The sequence below is a fragment of the Rhinopithecus bieti genome, unplaced genomic scaffold (genome assembly GCF_001698545.2).
Source record: "Rhinopithecus bieti isolate Rb0 unplaced genomic scaffold, ASM169854v2 scaffold_1673, whole genome shotgun sequence".
Taxonomy (NCBI): domain Eukaryota; kingdom Metazoa; phylum Chordata; class Mammalia; order Primates; family Cercopithecidae; genus Rhinopithecus; species Rhinopithecus bieti.
Window position 1 is genome coordinate 8,633,151 of NW_016804690.1, and position 21,345 is coordinate 8,654,495.

Consider the following 21,345-nt stretch of genomic DNA (forward strand, 5'->3'; position numbering starts at 1 on the left):
GAATTCTTATAACCTTAAGGAGCACTTCTGTCATTCAGGAATGGAATTAGGGTCATAGGCAGCCTTATCTAGATTTCAAAAGGTAAGGATGCTCCAGCTGATACATGCATTACATGTAAATAAGAATACAACAAGACCAGGGGCCGTGGCTCATGCCTGTAATCCCAAATATTTGGGATGCCAAGGCGGGCAGATCATCTGAGGACAGGAGTTCAAGACCAGCCTGACCAACATGGTGAAACCGTGTCTCTAATAAAAAGACAAAAAATTAGCCATGCATGGTGGCCCAGCTACTGGGGAGGCTGAAACAGGAGAATCTCTTGAACTTGGGAGGCGGAGGTTGCAGTGAGCCGAGATCGCGCCATTGTACTCCAGCCTGGGCAGCAAGAGTTAAGCTGTCTCAAAAATAATAATAATAATAATAATAATAATAATATAATAAAACATATAAAAGGAAAAGTTTTTGCACTTTTATTTCTCTTTACCTTTTGCACGCTTCCTTGCTATTTGAAAACATATTGTTTACATGTGGGTAATGTTTAAGATTATTATTTGATGGAAACGTAATGTATGTCCAATGCCTTAAGGTGTTTACCATCCGTTTGGAGAACAGGACTGATACCTGTAAAGTACCAGCAAATACTCAGGCCTGAGTTATGGGTTGATGTACTTGAAGTGTTACAAGTATGTACTGACAGGCCTATTGGATTTTCATGATGTGCCTGTATGTTACACATATCCACCAATAAATGCCATTTAGTTTTGTAGGCTGAATCAAATCTCTGTCTTGAGTAATGATTTTGTATCTTTTGGACTAGATATGAGTAAGACCGAGAAACAGCCAGGCACAAGAAGGCAATTCATCGTTCTTACTCATCTTTCTAAACCTATATGCATCTTTGATATTGAAGTTCATTATTATCTACAACTACATTTGGTTTGCATATAACCATTTATCTTTTAGTCTTAGATATATTCATATCAATTGTCTTAATTTATCCTTAAATAAAGCTTCCAGTGAGTCTCTATTTCTTGGATGAGGAAAATTGAGGCAGTGATAGGTCTTTAAAAATTATTTAATTTCTAAGTCCTTCCCTATATCTTGTAACTGAATCCCAACCTAGATATTTTTAAATATCCTTGAAATTAAATAGAAATTAAATAATATTTTTTCACAAGTAGGTTACTTCCCTCTATGGTAACTCTGCCTCCAAATGTGAAGAGCTGGATTTAATCCAAGTGAAAGAAAGTCAGGGGGGAAAATGTCAGGGACTATAAAAGATATATTAAGTTTTTCATATTTATTTGACATTTTATATACATATGTCTGCTTATGAAAAGTTTAGTTCTTATCTTTCTTTAATCAACATAGTATTATCTATGCATAAAGTAGATGAACACTATATTTTATGTATTTTCATTCTTCTCAAATCAGATGCTTGAAGAGTAAAATGGCACAGTGTTTTAGTTGTTATTTTGCTTGAAAACGCTTTAAAACAAGAAACATTTTTGGAATTTCTTACCGCAATATAAATCAGCTAAATATATTTAATGTGGTAAAATGAATCATACATATGCTGAAATAGTCCGAAAAGGGGAGTTGGGTAAGAAAAACTGTATTAGGGTCAGTATCAATAGGCATACATAATTCTATTAACAAATAACATTAAATATTGTTATATTGTTTATGGGATGATATCATTATAGAAAGATTCTCCCTTAATTTAAATACCTAGCATTTACAAAACAAGTTTAAATCAATGAAACGGTAAACAAGAGGACTCAAACAGAGAGGTGGGCTGGGTGTGGTGATTCACGCCTGTAATCCCAGCACTTTGGGAGGTTGAGGTGGGCGGATCACGAGGTCAAGAGATCGAGACCATCCTGGCCAATATGGCGAAACCCCGGCTCTACTAAAATTACAAAAATTAGCTGAGCGTGGTGACAGGCGCCTGTAGTCCCAGCTATTCGGAAGGCTGAGGCAGGAGAATCGCTTGAACCCAGGAGGCAGAGGATGTAGTGAGCCAAGATTGTGCCACTGCACTCCAGCCTGGTGACAGTATGAGACTCTGTCTCAAAAAAAACAAACAAACAGAGAAGTCGTGTCCTAAAGACTAAATTAACTGCTGACTGTTTTCTATTTTCAGTCTCTACGTATTTATATTTTGATTTCTATATATAGTATTTAATGGTTAGTTCCCCATTTCCCTTTTATTCTTATACAACTAACTTCTATGGGTTTTATTTTCATTCAGTTCTATATATTCCCCCTGCTGAAGCCTCCCATGTTGTGTGTCAAGAGGAAAAATATCTTATTACCTTCTTGTCTGTTGAACATTTAGTTTTCTTCTCCCTCCCTCCCTGTCTTGTACCTAATGAGCAAATTATCTAAAAATAGATACGTTCATCATTCTACAAAATGTTGTATCTTCTCTAGATTGGAGGCCAGTGTAATTGTAAGAGACATGTGTCTGGCAGACAGTGCAATCAGTGCCAGAATGGATTCTACAATCTACAAGAGTTGGATCCTGATGGCTGCAGTCCCTGTAACTGCAATACCTCTGGGACAGTGGATGGAGATATTACCTGTCACCAAAATTCAGGCCAGTGCAAGTGCAAAGCAAACGTTATTGGTACGTGTAATGCAAAAGTTTACAGTCACATCTCTATTATCATCTGCAATAAAATTCTCTATTTGATTTCTTAACTGAAGAGTAAAGCAAATTTCTTTGCTCAAGGAAGGCTGGAAAAAAAAATTTGGATGAAATTAACTGTTTAAAATGATTAAATTAATAATTCTATCAAACTGCAGCTTGAAGCTTAGTTTAATCAACCCTTTAGAAGTTTCTTTATTCTGTAGATGCATTAGTTCACATGATCCCATACTAATAAGTCATAGAAAAATATAATTTGCTTACTGCATAGATGTTTCTTTTAGAAAATTAGCACTTTTCAAAATGTTTTACACTTAATGAGTTCTAAGCAAATCATTTTCATGCTAGTTTTCTTAATAGATCAAAATAAATGGATTTTTTCAAAATATTCTGTGCTACAGGGTCCTTTGTGATAAATCTTTCCATTTTTTTCTATTATATTTCTTTGAACTGTTCCTATGAAATGCAAAATAAGTCAACATAATTCTACAGATCATGTATATTGCTCGGGTTACTTATAAAGGGCTACATAATTTTAATTTTGTAATTCAGCACCAAGTTGATTATAATAAACAGCTACCTTCGCTGTTATTTATCATTTTTTTATACAAGACGTGCTTTTTTGTTTGTTACTCCCACAGGTATTTTTCAGAAATTAGATTTGATTATAGCAATTTATTACATCCAACATTTTTGAGGGGAACCACTGCCACATAAGGACAAAATTTATCATGTGCCCAAAATGCACTATGTACATAATGCACTTTGAAATTTTGATATATGAGAATATTATGAGAGGAAAGTTTCCTGATGAAGTGAGGCCTGTATTGTAACTGAATATGTCTTGGTTCATATAGGAAGTTTAAAAAAGACCTTTGCCTTTCTATTGTCATTCAAGACACCAAGTCATCCATGGTTTGTCTAACACTGACCTGAACCTTACAATAATAAAAATATGCCTGGCAGTGATCACACACTCTCTCTCTCTCTTTCACACACATACACACACAAATGCTTACATGTACACATGCATATGTACATATCATTCTGAATACTATTTTCATTTCTATGATATACCTCTAAACTAATTCTTTATCTTTTATTTATGTAAGTATACATCATGCTACACAATTCAGCTAGACAAGCGTTTCAATTTAATAAAGAGAATGTAGGTGTGTTTAATGGCATTACATGAGATTTCTCTGGTTTAAAGAAACATTACATGAAAATCTGTAATATAATTTGCCTTTATGCATCTCAAGCATACAAAAACTAATTTTTTAGAAAGAAAGAATAACTAATGTGTAAAGAGAAGTACGTATTTGTATGTGCTATCTATGATGCTGAAGGAATTCTAAGACCTTGAATTCAATTTGTATGGCATCCTTTGTTCTTTAATGTGAGATATATTTTAAACTCAAGATGTGAAAACAGAAGTTAAAGCAAGGCCTTTAAAGACAGTGAAATAATTACTTATTTGTATCAACGGAATCTTTCTTGTGATGGTTAGATTCCAGAGCTTGAGGAAGGCAAAAATCAAAATTAATTTAGAATGTGTTATGCTATCCCTACTATGTGCCTATTTTGTTGATTGATCCAGATGGTTTTCTGCAGGAAACAGAAATATACCATTTTGTGAGACCAAGATTCTAATACTCAGTTTATAATTAATTTTATTTTCCAGTGTTAATCTCTGCAACATGTGGCACCTTTTATAAAAACAAAAACTTGGATATGGCATATATATTTCACTTTCCTAATGGGATGAGCAAGTAACTTTATTCAATTTCACCTTGTTAATATGAAAAAAAAGAAACCCAGAAAATACAAGTGTATGTTGTATATGCTTCAGAAAGCAAACTGTTAGAGTTAACAAAACTGTTAAATCTTACTAATGATTCTATCACCAGTAAAATACATTAGCACCAATAATTTTATTAAAGTAGGTCATTCATCTAGAATAAAAAGGGAGAAGAATGTGAATTAAATGCCAAGTGTGCTAACTCGCCTGTACTTGTTAACACCGAATGTGATGCCCTGTAGGCCTTCCTGAGTATCGTTAGGAATAGATTACCTGTCAGGAATATGTATGGCATATTCAAATAAGCGCTGCGCATATTTTTAAAACTGATATGATATGAATCCATGTAGACCAATTTTAATAGTTCAAAATGAGTCATAATTCTTGTTAACAATACAGTTATTTTTAAAATTTGCAGCAATAGTGGTCCTTTTTTATTTTCCTTATTGAAATTAAATGATATGCCTTAGGTGAGTCATTCATCACTGTTAAAGAACTTGCCTTCCATTGGAGTTCTTGAATTTTTATCCATATATATTCGTATATATTATGTATTTCCTTCCAGTTTAGGAAATGTTTTTCTACATATGAGTTCCTGAGTGTGTTTTGACTCTTATTTTAAGACTAATTTTAAATTGCAATTATAGCTTGAAGTAAATGTTTCAATTGATTCAACCCATGCAGTCAGTTATTTAAATTCATAGATATTTGGAGACTATCTAAAGGAAATATTTTGCATCTAAACATTTACTATTCTAATTTTTTTCAATTTCTTTGCCTTGTAATACCCTTTTTTTAGAATAACCTTACTTGTCAGAGATTTAAGTATAGGTGATAAAACATTTTCCTTCATTCGTAAAATGTATATGTGTACTACTTTAAATAGAAGTAATATAAAAAACAGAATTTACTTAGTGTTTAAAGAGGTATGTTCTGAGTCATACAAGATGACAAGCAATGTGATTGCTTTATGAGCCAAGGAGAGCGTAATTTATATTAATTGAAAATGATAAAATAGAGGAGCACACAAGAGGATTAAACTAAGAATTGCCCTGGATAAGTTTTATTTATATTAATTACTTAAATGTCTGGATTCAGAAATAAGTGCATATGCTGTTTTCACAAAAATAGTTATCAGCTTACTTTTTTTTTTCTTTTTTCCCAGCTTCACTAAGGTGTAATTAAATAAAAATTGCATATATTTATGGCAGACAACATGATGTTTTGATATATGTACACATCATAAAATGATTAATTCCAGCTAATTAACATATCCATCACCTCATGTACTCATCATGTTTTTGGGGTGAGAACATTTAAGATCTAATCTCTTAGCAATTTTCAAGTATACAATACATTATTGCTAAGTATAGTCACCAAGCTGTACAATAGAGGCCCAGAACTTATTCATTCTGTCTAGCTGAAATTTTGTACTCAGGTTAACATTTTATTAAACATCTTTAGAGATTTATTATCTTCAGGAAAACAACTAATTTGTCCTATGTAATTCTACTATAATTTTAAATGAACACATTTGTTAAAATAGTTTTTAAGATTTGTTAAAGAGAAAAAGAGCTCCAGCATATGTAACAGAAACAACATTTGCATTAAGGGTTTTCTTTGCATTAATAATTAAACATTTATGAAGTTCATTGCAAACAGCTGTATATTAAAGCTAAATTAAATATTGCCATTGTATTTTGAGAGTATGATTAGCCCTCTATGGCACTACTTGTGAGAAAACACTCAATATTTTGTGTTCGTATTGTCTGCAGTAGCATTGTTTGTGCCTCATCTATCTTGAATGAAATCATTTTTCCATCCTCACCTTTTAAATATATTTTGTCTTTAGGGCTTAGGTGTGATCGTTGTAATTTTGGATTTAAATTTCTCCGAAGCTTTAATGATGATGGATGTGAGCCCTGCCAGTGTAACCTCCATGGCTCAGTGAACAAATTCTGCAATCCTCTGTCTGGGCAGTGTGAGTGCAAAAAAGAAGCTAAAGGACTTCAGTGTGACACCTGCAGAGAAAACTTTTATGGGTTAGATGTCACCAATTGTAAGGCCTGTGACTGTGACACAGCCGGATCTCTACCTGGGACTGTCTGTAATGCTAAGACAGGGCAGTGCATCTGTAAGCCCAATGTTGAAGGGAGACAGTGCAATAAATGTTTGCAGGGACATTTCTACCTACGGCAAAATAATTCTTTCCTCTGCCTGCCTTGCAACTGTGATAAGGCTGGGACAATAAATGGCTCTCTGCTGTGTGACAAATCAACAGGACAATGTCCTTGCAAATTAGGGGTAACAGGTCTTCGCTGTAATCAGTGTGAGCCTCACAGGTACAATTTGACCATTGACAATTTTCAAGGCTGCCAGATGTGTGAGTGTGACTCCTTGGGGACATTACCTGGGAGCATTTGTGACCCAATCAGTGGCCAGTGCCTATGTGTGCCTAATCGTCAAGGAAGAAGGTGTAATCAGTGTCAACCAGGTAAGAAAGAAATGTGTTACGTTTTCAGTGCACAATGACATTCCTTTTGTTAACTCATAACAGGTGACTTCTCCCTGTTTCTGGTTTGTGGCTTCTACAAATTTTATTTCCAAAATCATTGTTGTATTTAGATAATTATCCAACACAGATACAACTATTTAACTTGTTCAAAATTATCAGGCTTATTTATGTTACTATTTTGGGAGGATCCTTTAGATAAAACTCAGCCGATCAGATTTATTTCATAATTGAGACTTAATTTCTTCACTTGAAGTAAATCTCCTTTTAAACAGTTTTTTAAAAAAATTAGATTAAGAAGAGTCAATTTTATTTTCCAGAGAAAGGAAAATTTGAGTTGAATATCCATACAATGCCAAATATTCAAGTGATGGACTAAATCTCGAATAAAGCTGGCTAAATGTTTTTACTGAAGAGGCTATATGTTCTAGTTTTGTATAGAAATACTTAGAATTGTTTCTATGTGCCATCAAATTAATAAAATAGGCTACTGTTTAATCTTATTGTGTACAAACTTATCTTTCCATCTCTTTCCCAATTGAAAGAGGGATAGACCCCATCTATGGCTCTCCTTGCATTTAAGATTTTAACTAAAATACTATACCTTCTTTACAATAAACTCATCATGATATCATGATAAATATAAGTATTTATCAGTTGTTTAACAGCTGTGCTAATTGTTCTGTCAGCCAATATTAGCTCTGAGTTATATGGGTCTATAAAAATGAGCATGATACAAACTTAAAAGTGTGATTTGCTTGTCAGAGAAGGAGTGGAACAAAAGTTCTGTTTACATAGCAAAGAACTCAGCCTAGGATAACTGGGCCACGCTTTCTTTTCCTTTGGCATTGGTCAGTGTGACAAGTAAGATCAAAGAGACAGTAAGGAATTGATGAAGTGTTCATTCTTTTTGACATGTAAGTATTAGAAAACAATTTGAACTGGTTTAAACGTAAATGGAGACTATATTATAACTAGATATTCCGTAAAAACCTAAGAAGGACCACCGCAGTCAGGACTCAGGAATTAGAATGCTTCCATTGATACATATTCATTCATCTCTCTCTCTCTCTCTCTCTCTCTCTCTCTCTGTCTCTCTCTCTGCCTTTTGCAGAAGGGGACTTTTTCTCTCTTTGTCTATATGGGTATATGGCCACCCTATGTCCCCTGAAATTGTTTATAATTCTACCACCAGCTACAACAGAGAGATTTATTAGCTACTTCTTAGTTATAATTTCTAGAGGAAAATTGGAATTGACTCACTTTTGTTTGGTTGGTTACCTCTGAGCCAATTCACTGTGGCCAGGGGTGTCGCATACTTATAAAAGGAGCATGGCTTTTAGGGACCTTTTCATCAGGTAGGAGCAAGGTGGTAAGTATCCCAGAAAACAGGAAGATTATGGAGACCTGGTCAGACAGCCTAAATGACAGATACAGCACATTCACTCTTTTTACCTTCGAGTTAATCCTTCCAAATTTGCGATTAACTTTTTGGTATCCTAAGATGATATTTTTTTCTCTTTCACTGTTTATCAATATCTCTAATTTTGGAAACAAGGTAGATACTCTGTCTCCTGCATAGTCAAATAACCATGATTTATACATCCTTCTTTCTACGTAAACCAAAAAAAGCGAATAGATCAAATGTTACATCCTTTTGAGTAATTATCAATTGTTAAAATTTATTGTTCCATTCCAACTTTAATTGTATACACAATACAAGTCGCACGTTTTAAACAATTTTTCTGATTTTAGATAAACTCTGAAATCCTAGTAACAAACATTTGCTCCCTTTGGTCCTTTCAATGGAAGAGCCAGCCCATCATCTCAGTACTTTGTACACCTACCAGATATCTAAATGATGAACTAAGATAGTTAGAAAATCTTTTCTGGTTGTTTTGTATATCATGCAGAAATAGCCATGGATAATTTAATCTACATCATGCATAATACTGTCTCATTTGTGCCCTTCCTAGGATGAAAAAAATACTGACTTCATTACTCTTTCCTGCATCTTTGTGGCTCTTATTGTGGTGATCTCTTTGCTCCCAACTCTAAGACATTTTCTCCCACCCAAATCTATGGCTCTTTCCTATCTACCCTATATAGTATTGGCAGAATAATTCCCCTAAAGCACTTATTTAGTTATGTCATTCTCCTGTAGGGTTACCTAAAATGGGTTTTATTTTGCTTATCATTTGAGTCCAATCTGGGCAAACATTTATGAGTTTGTATCTTCTGGTCACAGTCTAGACACCCAGCTTTGCACCCTGATACTCCTATCTTCTTCAGACACTGCAGCCACTTCACTGGAGCTACACATGTCGCATGCAGAGCCAATTTCAATCTACCTGATGCTTTGGTTCATTCTCCTTTGCCGACATGGAATGCAGTATAATCCTCCTTTTCAATGTTAATTGGCATCCTCTGACTAGTTTTACTATTCAACATAGTGCCTACAATTCTCCATCACTCAGTGAACAATAAAGTTGATATGAAGCATCAGTGTTTTAAGAGGTGGTTTAACTCAAACTTATAGAAAACTTGGAAATAATGCATTTTTGAAAATGTGCTCAAGCTTCTATTGTCTTCATGTTCAATTTATTATATGACCTTGAAGAGAGGTTTATGTTCAAGAAATAATAATACAGATCTCATGTAATTACTCCATAATTATGCTTCTTTCTTCTGAAGACCATATGGACCTATAAATGGAGTCAATGGGTTAAGAGTAGGGAGCATTAAACATGGTGAAAATATTTTATTTACTGAAAAAATTCAACAGTGTATTGTAAAATATTTAGTATAAAATGTACCAGACTGAGAAAACATATTTGAAGCTCCATTTCTTCAGCTTACTGACTCTCTAAAGGCATTCCCCTGTCCTTCTCAACAGGGGACTTCCATATTTTCTTCCAACTGTCTATTTCTGGCTGGGGGTAAGCAGCTTTATCTTTAAGCTGGTACCTGAGTGGAGCTTGTATCAGTTCTACTCATATCCTATTGGTCAGAACTGCTTTGTATGTCCATATCTCACTGAAAAAGAGGCTGGCAAGTAGATGCTCTATCTGAATATCCAGGTGTCTGTTTAAAACTTGGGGCCTCTGTTATTATAAGGAATAAGAAAGAAATTGATCCTTGAAGACAGCCTTGGCTATACTGGGAATGTCCTACACTTGCAAAATTGGCTGGCAGAACATTAGTTTACTTCCAAACAGATGCTTTTAATGACCATGAGTTTTGTACTTTTTGGATAGATCTCATTATTAGCAATTAAAAAAAATCAGCCAAAGTTAATGAAGGCCTCTTGAGTCCTGAGGAAATATATGTACAAAATCTCTTCTTGGTATCTTTAACTGTTTCTTACATGCTTTGCCTTATAGAATCACTGCTATTCTAGTCACTCTTCCTTCCAAGGATATGCTATAATGTATCAGTGGCCTTGCTGAGTTATTGACCCAGGATATTGACCTGGTTATGAAAAGCTAGAATGATCAAGCTATAGATTTGGATTACTATATTTTGTTGAACAGTGCAGTTATTTTCATATAGATAAATATTTCTCTTACTGAGAAATCATTTTCTTCTGGTTACTGTTGAGTTCTTAATTTAGTCAGAGAACATTTTATGTGTAGTAGCAAACAGTACTTTCAGTGAGCTTAAATTTTGATGGGGAAACTGACAGAATAATTTACAGGTAAATATATGATATAAATTTAAATAGTTATTATTTTTGGATCCTTGGCAATACTCAGTTATGTTTCTTTGTTGCTAAGACTTTAAGATACTATGGAGGTTACCAAATAGACTATTTATTTGCACTTTTATATCAGTGTTTAGTTTCCAGAAAGGTAAACTGGGTAGCCATGTTTATGTTGTACAAGTAAAGTCATACTGATATTTTGTTACAATGGAAACAGGAAATGGTTTAAAAGGAGGAATGGTGAAGTGAAAGAAATTATCAACCTGTTTCTTTTATATTATTATCTAAAATTGGTCATTTTCTGTTTTCTCTTTTGCATTTTTTCTCATTTAAGATCATGAGTGCCTGTTTTAAAAGCAGCCCAACGAGATGACCTTGTTAAAACTCCTGATTATTTCTCAGTGTCTTCAATTAAATAAACCCCTTACTGTGTGCCCACAATGTACAATTAATTATATTATTATTGTAGTTATGCAAGTTGAATAAGATAACACTTGCCCTCAAGATACTGAAACTCTAACAAGGGAAATAAGACAATTGCACACTTAAATAAAATACAGTAACGCTTTAAATATGATCATTGTTTTTCAGTATTTGTGTTGATGCATTTTCTATATCTTCCTCTAAAGAAAGAAGACAATTTGCAATAAACCTTTGGAAAGGAGTTTTGTTACATCTGTACTTAGGCAAATAGTGACTAATAAATTATTCTCCTAATGGCCACACATGGTGACTCATGCCTGTAATCCCAGCACTTTGAGAGGCCAAGGTGGGTGGACCACCTGAGGTCAGGAGTTTGAGACCAGTCTGACCAACATGGTGAAACTCCATCTCTACTGAAAATACAAAATTAGCTGGGTGTGGTGGCACATGCCTGCAATCCTAGCTACTTGGGAGGCTGAGGCAGGAGAATCACTTGAACCCGGGAGGCAGAGGTTGCAGTGAGCTGATATCACACCATTGCACTCCTGCCTGGGCAATAAAAGCCAAACTCTGTCTCAAAAAAAAAAAAAAAAAAAAAAAAAAAAAAAGGTAAATGGGTACCAGATAAAGCTCTCCAAGAAAAGAGCCAGGAAAAGAGAAAGGAGACCAGGAGGGGGTTGCATGAAGAAGACTTAGTATTATTATCCAGTATTGTCATTTTTAAATTTAATTTGAATTTTAATCAAAATTTATATTTGCAAAATTTTAAAAAACAAGTAAAATGTAAAGAGCCTGGCCTTATCATTTTCCCAGAAATCTCCATGCTCAGAGAAAACACCTTCAACTTCTTTAGATGTTTCTTCTGGGCTTTCATGTCTGTATTTCTGGGATATATATATATATATATAATCTTGATTTTTAAAATGTAGACATTATTTGTTTTCTTCCCCCTATAGAAGATAAGTTGTTTAACTCCTTTTTCCTCCTGCTTAACAATCCCTTTGTTTGGTTAAATCAACATTCAGATATTTCGTTACTATGACTATATAAATTTACTGTACATTTATGCCATATAATATGCTTTGACTCTATTTTCTTTCTTCAAAAAATTTGCCTTTGCTTAGTTTTTCAGGACTCTCTTAGGCATTTCTAGGAAACGAAACTCTCCAAGGGAACTCTGTTCAAGAAATCTATTAACGTTTTGTTTTTTCCCACTAGATATGTGAGTGGGAAGTTTAGGCTGGTTGATCTTTAGTTCTGTTGCACAGCTATATCCAAGGGCTAACATTTGCTGCTGTACTAGCAATTTCCTTTCCCTGTCTCCCATGTTGGATCCTTCATTCCTGAATCCTACACGTTCTCTCTTCTTGGTTTATTTATTTGTGTGTTTGGTAGAGCACATGTGCCAGTAGCTTCTGAAAAAGAATACAAGGAGGGAAGTAATTTGAGGAGAAAATTTGAATGTCTGAAGTGTCTTTATTGTCTTCAAGTATCTAAACATAAAGAACGATTTGAAATTTTACTGCTATATGAAAACACTTTCATTCAGAAAATATTCAAAAATTTTAAATGTGTTTGCACCATTAGTTGTTAGCAGTGTCAATCCAGATTCTTGCTTATTTTCCATTTTTTTTTTTTTTTTTTTTTTTTTTTAACCATCTGGAGGAAGTTTATTCTATCTCTATATCCCTGGGCACTCAGTGAAATCCTTTTGCCTATCGAAGATGGCTCTTATGTTCTGAGGAATCTGCAAAACACATTCATAGCAACGTCTTCTGTGTTTCACCAAACAACTGGGCACCAAGCCTAGCCAAGTTGATGCATAAAATCAACAATCACAAGCAACCCTTCACATAATGCCTGTTTACGTACTTGTTGAGTCCAGACCTTCTTTGGTTTAACTTCTAAAGGAAACGCTTACTGCGTCCTCCTAAAATGTAAGAAGGACGACTTCCTGGTTGGGGAAGGTATTAGCACACCTTATATCTGATTCCGGAAATCTCTGGAGTTTTCAATTCGAAATCTTTCTTTCTAGAGTTACACAACCTGAATCAATTAGCTTATTGTTGGGTTCTCCACAGCAAGAGCTTAGTTTTTTCTTCTAGATTATCTTTGATTGTCATTTTCTCTTTCTCTCTCTCTCTCTCTCTTTTTTTTTTATTTTATCTCTGGGGATTTCAGGAGGGAAAAATTATTCAATCTACTGTGTTTTACTGGCAATGTTCCCCTAGTGTTTTTGGGCTTGTAACCTTTTCAGACCAAATCTTTGCAGCCATTCTTGAGCCCTCTCTTTTCCCCACAACCTTCGTCTCATCTAACAAAACCAATTCTGCTGATTTTATCCTCAAATATATCCAGAATTTGACCACTTCTAGCCACTCTTACTTACACCAGCCAGGTCCAAGCCACCTTCCTTTGTTCCTGGACTATTCAAGTAGCCTCCTACTCCCCTTTGTCTTTCTTCCATCACTTCTCAACAGACAGCCAAAGTGATACTGTTCAAACTTGAGTCACATACCATCACTCCACCTTCCATTTGCTTTTCACCATAGCTAATAAGAAACAAAGTTTATATTATTTAATAATCCCCGTGGTCTATAATGTCCATGATCTCCCTGACCTCATTTCCAGAAGTCTTCAGATCATTTCTTCCTCTCCAGCCAACAAGTCTCATTGCTGTCCTTCACAATTGTTCAGTGCTCTATCTCAGGCAGGGATAAGAGTACCTCCATAGCAGTGCTGCCTATATATTTTCTGAATTAATGAATAATTTTATTTCAAAAATGCCTCAGTGGCATTCTCCTGTTTTTAGGTGTGAACCTAGCAAAGGTCTGTGGTGTTTCTTTCACAACACTTAGGAAAAGTGTTGTGTTCAACCTTACAAAAGAGGAAAAATAATAGTGACCTAAGTATCTTATATATTTTTTAACAAAACAAGATACAGTATACACGTATGCATAGCCCATGAAAGGAGCAATGTGTGCTTTGGGATGGATTTTCCTTTTTTCTTGGTTTTGCTTCAGAAATTCCACTTTAATTGTTTTTTCCCCTGGTTTTATGGTCTCTTACAGTAAAACTTGCATTGAAAAGAGAAACACTTATCCTGAAGTACCTTTATCATAAACAGATGTTTTGCAGTAGCCAGCCCTGCAATGTGCACAGTAAAATGTGCTACTACAATCTTAAGCTTTCATTTACTAATTTAAACATGTCTGAGAGACCTAGATCATATACGACAAGGGCAGACAGCACACTGGTGTGTGTAAGTAGTGGGGCATGGAGGGAGAAGGATGGGGTAGGAAGGGATGAGTAGCAAGCTTAAGGACTTCTGCCTCCCTTTCATCTGTGATTGCAAATACTGCTGACCCGTACTAGATGACTACACATAGATTCTTGTCCCACTTTCTTAAAAAACATTATTAAGGAAGGTGCATGTAATGAAACCTCATGTATTATTAACCTAACCTTACTACGAATGTACAAGGAATAGGTTTAATTCAACTAAAATTTATAGGCAATTTGTTAAAGCAGCAGTGCACATTAGAAGGTACATTAGAGCCACATTGGTTTTAATATGCCATTCAATAACTTGAACAGAGGTTAAAAATGCTGCTTAACCTCCATTAAGTATTTTAAAAATGCTTTAATTTAAAATTATTTGGAGTGTGTGTACATATATGAATGTACACATATCCACAGTAATAAATATAACACTAAATATCTGTTCCCAGTTTCCTATTTCAGTGCTGGATGACCTTATAATGTTCAGCAGTAGGCACTTAATCAGAGGCCAGGCTGAGGAAGGCAGGGAAGGATGTCAAGGCATCCCAAGCCAGTGACCCACCCTTGTCCTTGAGAACTAGAAGCAGAGAGTGCTTATTGAAGACTCTGCAGCTTTGGAATAAAATAAAGGCTAATTTATAATGAAAACAGCTTCCTATGACATGTTTTGTACTAATAGGACAATGCCTCATGCTTCCCCCTAGTATTTACTTTTGGTTTTCTTTTACAATTCATAAAACAAAGTATCTTGTTTCATTAAGTAGCACATCATATTTATTAAGTGATGAGCTCATAAACTAGAATTGCGTACAAGACCCTGCCAATGGAATTGGAATCAGATGCTGATGTTCCATTAAAAATCAATGCATCAAAGTTGATATCCAATTATGCCACATTTCCTAGTGTTTGGTGAGACAACTTTCTAGGTTAACATGTTTTTCACAGAGAGACCTGAGTCTCAAAGTAAGAACCTCATCCTTGATAAATCATCAGGAAGGAATCTTATCACAGGAAATACAGACCACAATCTTAGGTATATCTGGAAAAAAAAAAAAAAAAAAGTAAAAGACGCTGATAAGAAAAATATCTCTGTCATAGAAGACTTGCTAATTAACAATTACAAAGATGATAATAGATGATGTTTACTGAGAGTCCGCTGTGTGCCAGGCTCTGTAATAGGGCTTTGCCTGAAAAGTTCCATTTAACGTGCACAGTATTTCTATGATGGAGGTGCTGGGATTATTCTCATTTTAATCTAATTGGGGAAATGAGATCTAATTAAGTAGAAGAGCCATTTATAAGTACAGGTCCATCTGACTCCAGAGTGTATACTCTGAAAGAGTGGAGCTTTTTCTAAATAACTAACTCAAACTCAATATTTGTCTTAAACATTCACACAATAAATATTTGAGGGTGAGTTAGATCAATACTGTTTCTTTCCCCCACCTTCAAGCATATCTCAACTCATGATTCTGGCTTACTGCTTCACATCCTGGGATACTTCATTTGTTGTTCAAAATCCAAGTAGTAGGCATAAAATGACAATTAACAGAGTTCTGGGAAACTACAATGTTCAAATAATGATGAGGTAAACTAAAGGGGTCTAGAAATGGAATTATCTCTGAGAACTTCACTGGAGAAATTTTGGAGATGGTTGGAATGGCATAGGAGACAGGCTTTAAAACATACATTTGATAAACACTGAATGGGAACAGAGAGTAAAAGTTTTGCTGTGGATTTTGAATATGCATACACACATATATTAATTATAATCTCCAAGATGTAATCGGAGTTGTCATTATTTGGGTTATTTGTTGTTACTGGATTTGATTCTTAGAGAATATGTTACTGAGGGCCTTTCATGGGTATTCACATAAATAGCAAAATTGGATTATTTATGAAACAGAAAATTCCAATAATGTTTTTTCTTACATGAGCATATGATTATGTACTTTGCTTTAAGAACTAAGATATAGTTTTAGTGTAACATTTTCTTTCTATAGCTCTGTTCCATCTGTTGCTGTGACAAGCACTATATTTTAAATTTATTGTGTCTGATTCATATACACTCCTCTCTAGACTCCCTGATCGGACAGGCCACTCTGACCAACCACTCTCATGACTCACAGATTTATGTTTACCATTTTCCTTTTCAGTGTTAAAGGGATCATCTCATATTTTAGAGGGTAGCAGATATTTATCCATCCATCCACCCATTCATCCATTCAACTATCTATCCATTTCATTCATATATCTGTTTTTCAATAAACATCTGTTGAGTAAATTACCAGGGACGATGCTGGTGTTAAGATATACAATCACAAATATACTAAGACATTGTAATTTAGTAAGGGAAACTGACTCACATGTAAATGTATCACAATGTGATAAGAGCAATATTAGAAATATATGATATGGAGAAGTAGTAAAGTGAAGGAAATGATTAATTCTTGAAGGAAGCGGGGTGTTGGAAACCTAGAGAAAATGATTTCTGATCTGAATTTTAAGAAGAAATAGGAATCAGCAAGCTGCTCAAGGAGGGAGCAGCAGCCCAGAAAAAAGGAATAACAGCAGAATATTTTAAGCTTATCTAATTTAACTGAAAAACACTTAAAAATTGTTTTAAATAAGAGAAATTATACCTCAGGATGAATAATATTAATATTTAGGTATTCACTTGATCAAGTAAGTCTAGAAGTAATTTTAGCAAGATTTTATCTAAAACTCCCAAATGGAGGAAAATTATTATTGTTTTAATTTGAGAACTACCATCATCAACTATACTGAAATATAGTTTACAAACAATACAACAGTATTGAAAATATTGATTCATAAAGCCATTACCAAGATAGTCTTTTGTTGCATGGGTATAGGTGAGCCACACATCCCTCCCTGGGCTCTTGTGTAACTATTATGTCCATTTTCTGGCTTAAGGGGAGGGTAGTTTCTTCTAAATGTCTTACAATTAGTGCTTAGCCCCAGCATTGCCCTCCTTTCTTGAATAAGGCCTAGAGGTTACACTTCTTTTCTTTCTCCCTTTCAAGACCTTGGCAAAGCCTGGTTGTTCATGGTCCTCAGGAGGGACATTGCTGGGAAATGGGCTCTTCTTTTATGCCCAGGACAAATACTGTGCTGTGCAAATAGCCACTACAGGAGATAATACCAGCTGCCTTGCTAATAACTTTGAACTCTATAGATTCTTCTCCTAGGTAAAGCAACACTATTTTATGATATGGGTGACTCTTTGCTTTAGCTGGATGATACATTTTTCCACTTAAGATTTGTCGTGTTTAAAACCAGGGATCAGCTAAATAATATGGGAAAGTAATAAACTAGAGAGCTGATTTGGACCGTGTATGTGTGAACGCTCAGCACTACATAATGCAAAGCAATGATGTTGTCCTAATGACCATGCTTAAGAATGTGGTACAAAATCATTCATGAAATGAAATCTCAATAAGATCAGTTATAATGCTACAGATACAAAGATTTGGAACATGAAGTAGAGCTAACGAAGGGGTGTCAGAAATGCATTACGTTAAAATAAATTAAGGTCAGTTATAATTCAGGAGTTGAAGTTTAAGCAGAAGGAAAGGGAAAAGATTGTTTTCTATAGTTGGAAGTCATAAAAGGGAGGTAATGGTCTAGAATTAGGCACATTCAGGTAAGGCAAGAGGTAATCTTTAAACAGGAAGTTACCTGAGTCATCCTAATTAGAACTGCTTAAAAATAGGACAACTAAAATACTGGTGGGATTAACCTTTATAATCATGCTCCGGAGAGGAGGAGGGGAATTAACCCCAAGGCAAATTCCCATGCAGTCTTTTCCTGGAAGCCCTACCTTCATTTGCAGTCTCCCTAGGTGCTTTAACATCTTTTTAGTTCTTCTCTGCTTATATTTCTGATTTTTCTGTGTCATTCTTTACTCCGCAAAATTTGGACTACCTAACTTCTGCACAAATGCCATCCCCTACTGTACTTTAGAGGTTTATCTAATACATCATTTCTTCTAAAAATCGTCCTTAATTGTTCCAAATTCTCTGTGGCTTGGAGCTATTGCAATAAGTCTAAATTAATTCTACTTGTAAGTATCTGTGCTAATGGGTAATTTATCCAAATTGGAAGGCTGTTAGCACATTCATGATGCCATCATCATGGATTTAAGGGCCTAGATACCTTCACAGGAACAAAAATACAAAGAATCACAACCACAGTGGCCTTGAATTTAAATGGAAGCCTTCTGAATTTGACTTTGACCATGTGATGAATCAGGTATAAGAATGTATACTAATTGTCATGGCCATCCTCTATTTCTTCAAATGTATATATAAGGGAAATTGCTGTCAGGTGATACAAATAAACAAATAGCGTAATCTGGCTGTAAATTATGATAATATGATAGTATTAGTTGATTTCCTCCAGCTGAATGGCACAGATTTTGAGCTCTTTCCTTTTCCTCTCATGGAGCACAATTCTGTTTTGCTGCCCTTGAAACTTTGTAAGATGCAATGTACAAGATCTAGGGGAAGGAAAAAAACCCAATTGTTGGTAGCTATAAGAAAATGGCTTGTTTTCAACTAGAGCCTGAAATGAGTTTTAGAGTATCCTAATTACTTTTTGCTGTTCCCTATAGAATAGATAACAGAATGGATTCACTTTGTGCTCCTGCTCTCCTTCTTTCAATATCATTGCTATTTTATGAACTTTGAATTAGTGTCATGACAATTGTACAATTCATTTTTATTTGCTGTAACTGTATTCATTCGAATCCTTCTGTGATCCCTCTATCCCATTGTTTCAGTAAAATTCTTTGCAGCATTTTGCACATGCTTGTGTGTGTACCCATGTGTCTGTGCATGTGTCATGTGCATACATGCACACACATATCACATAACCCTGAGAACCATTTCTCCCTCAAATGCCTGCTCCATAATTCAACCACCTGATAGCTTTTGATTTTTATAACAGTTAACTTCCATCTCCTGGGTCCGAAGAGATTTTAAGTAACTTGAATAGACTTTTGAATCATATTTGTATTTCTTTCCTTTTCTTACAAGAAAAAAAAAAAAATATGGGTTTTAGAGTTAAGCTAAAATCTCTCAATTCTGCAGGCTTTTTTTTTTTTTTTAATAATTGAACTCATTTTTATTTGTTCATAGAATGTGTATGGAGTGCCTACTATGTGCCAAGCAGTGTACTGGCTGCTAGGGAGACAATGATGAATGAAACAGATGGGTTTTCTGCCCTTATGGAAGTTAGATTTTGATGGAAATGAGATTGATTATAATTTTTGTAAACACTTAGGAAACAAACAGGATGCTATGAATTTGTAACAGGCATACCTAGCCTGGCCTAGGGAAAGTTGCCTGAGGAAGTCACGAGACCTGACATATATGAGTGAGCTAAGCAAACGAGATATGTCAAAATCATCCCAGCAGACAGAACAGCCCATGAAAAGGCCTTTAGGTCTCAAGAAGAGGAACATATATGGCTGCAAAGGACTAAGCTGGGAATGGGCCATGAGCAGAAGCTAGAGACGTAACTGGGACCTGACTGTAGGATTGGAAATTGGATGAGAGATTTGGATTTATTTCCTGAAGGGAATAGGAAGTCATCAAGTAGTTTCAAACAGAGAAGTGAAATGTCCAAACTGCACTTTGGAAAAAGACTGCTACGAAGAATAGATTGGAACAGGACGAGAGGGATGCAATTAGAAGAGATGGCCTCTGGGACTTGGTGGCCTGGGTGTAAACCTGAGTTTTGCTATCCATTAACTCTACCATTTTAGGAAAGTGTGTTAACCTTCTCAATCTTCTGTTTTCTAATTGACAAAATAGATGTAATAATAATTCCTGCGTTATTTGCATTTCTATGACAACTAAATGAGATACTCAACATAATGCCCCTACGGTAGCATCTAGTTTGAAGTATTAGTTATAAAAAAAGTGGTTGGTGACTTTATCTGGGAGATGGTAGTGGGGATGAAGAGTGGAAGGTTTAAAATTGTTAGGAGGCAACATCCACAGGACTTGATAATTAGCAAAATGTAAAGGGTCAGAGAAGAGGAGGATGCAAACTTTTGTTTTAGTGAAATACAGAATTAGTTTAATTTGAATTTCAGATAACTTTTTTTAGTCTAAGCAAATGCTGCATGGGATGCACCTTTACTAAAAAAATTCATTGTTTGTTAGAAATTCAAATGCAACTGGTTTTCTATATTTTATAAGTCTGCCCTACCAAAGATACCTCAGTGTTCTAGCCAAAGCAACTCTATGACTGGTAATATCTGTTGGAATGGAGCTGATTAGAGGAGGTCAAGTTTTTTGTGGAAATATTAAGCAGTAGATTTTAAATACATTGAATTGTAGATGCCTGGGAGACACCCAAGTACAATGTAGATAATTTACTCAGCTTTTCTTTGGTTGTAATTGACACACTTAAGAACAGATATAACCACATTTGTATTGGGAATGAGATAGTGCCATGGTAGAGTATTCTGTTTTTCTGTGTAATTAATTATTATGCTTTAAATAAAAGAGTGGATAAAAAGTATATATAAAACTTTTAATGTCTTTATTTCTAGGTTTTTATATTTCTCCAGGCAGTGCCAGTGGCTGCCTGCCATGCTCATGCCATACAGCTGGCTCAGTTCATCACATCTGTAATAGCCTGACTGGTCAGTGTGTTTGCCAAGATGCTTCCATTGCTGGGCAACGTTGTGACCAATGCAAAGACCGTTACTTTGGATTTGATCCTCAGACTGGAAGGTACATCTTTATAAGCTTTAATAATTAAACTCTTTCTTTACCAACAGTTGACTTTTTTTGGCAGTTGCAAAGCAATAACTTCTGTAAAAAGTATTTTTTTGGCCAGGTGTGGTGGCTCATGCCTGTAATCCCAGCACTTTGGGAGGCCAAGGCAGGTGGATCACGAGGTCAAGAAGTCCACACCATCCTGGCCAACACGGTGA

The 21,345-nt window shown here is 35.1% G+C and overlaps 1 protein-coding gene across 1 annotated transcript in view; it reads left to right on the top strand.

Moving 5' to 3' along the window:
• Positions 1 to 21,345, top strand: part of USH2A (usherin) — an 821,881-nt gene that overhangs the window by 177,053 nt on the left and 623,483 nt on the right. The window contains exons 11-13 of the mRNA XM_017870028.1: positions 2,438 to 2,633; positions 6,308 to 6,949; positions 20,959 to 21,142. Coding sequence (XP_017725517.1) covers positions 2,438 to 2,633; positions 6,308 to 6,949; positions 20,959 to 21,142 — 1,022 coding nt within the window. The remainder of the gene's footprint in view (positions 1 to 2,437; positions 2,634 to 6,307; positions 6,950 to 20,958; positions 21,143 to 21,345) is intronic.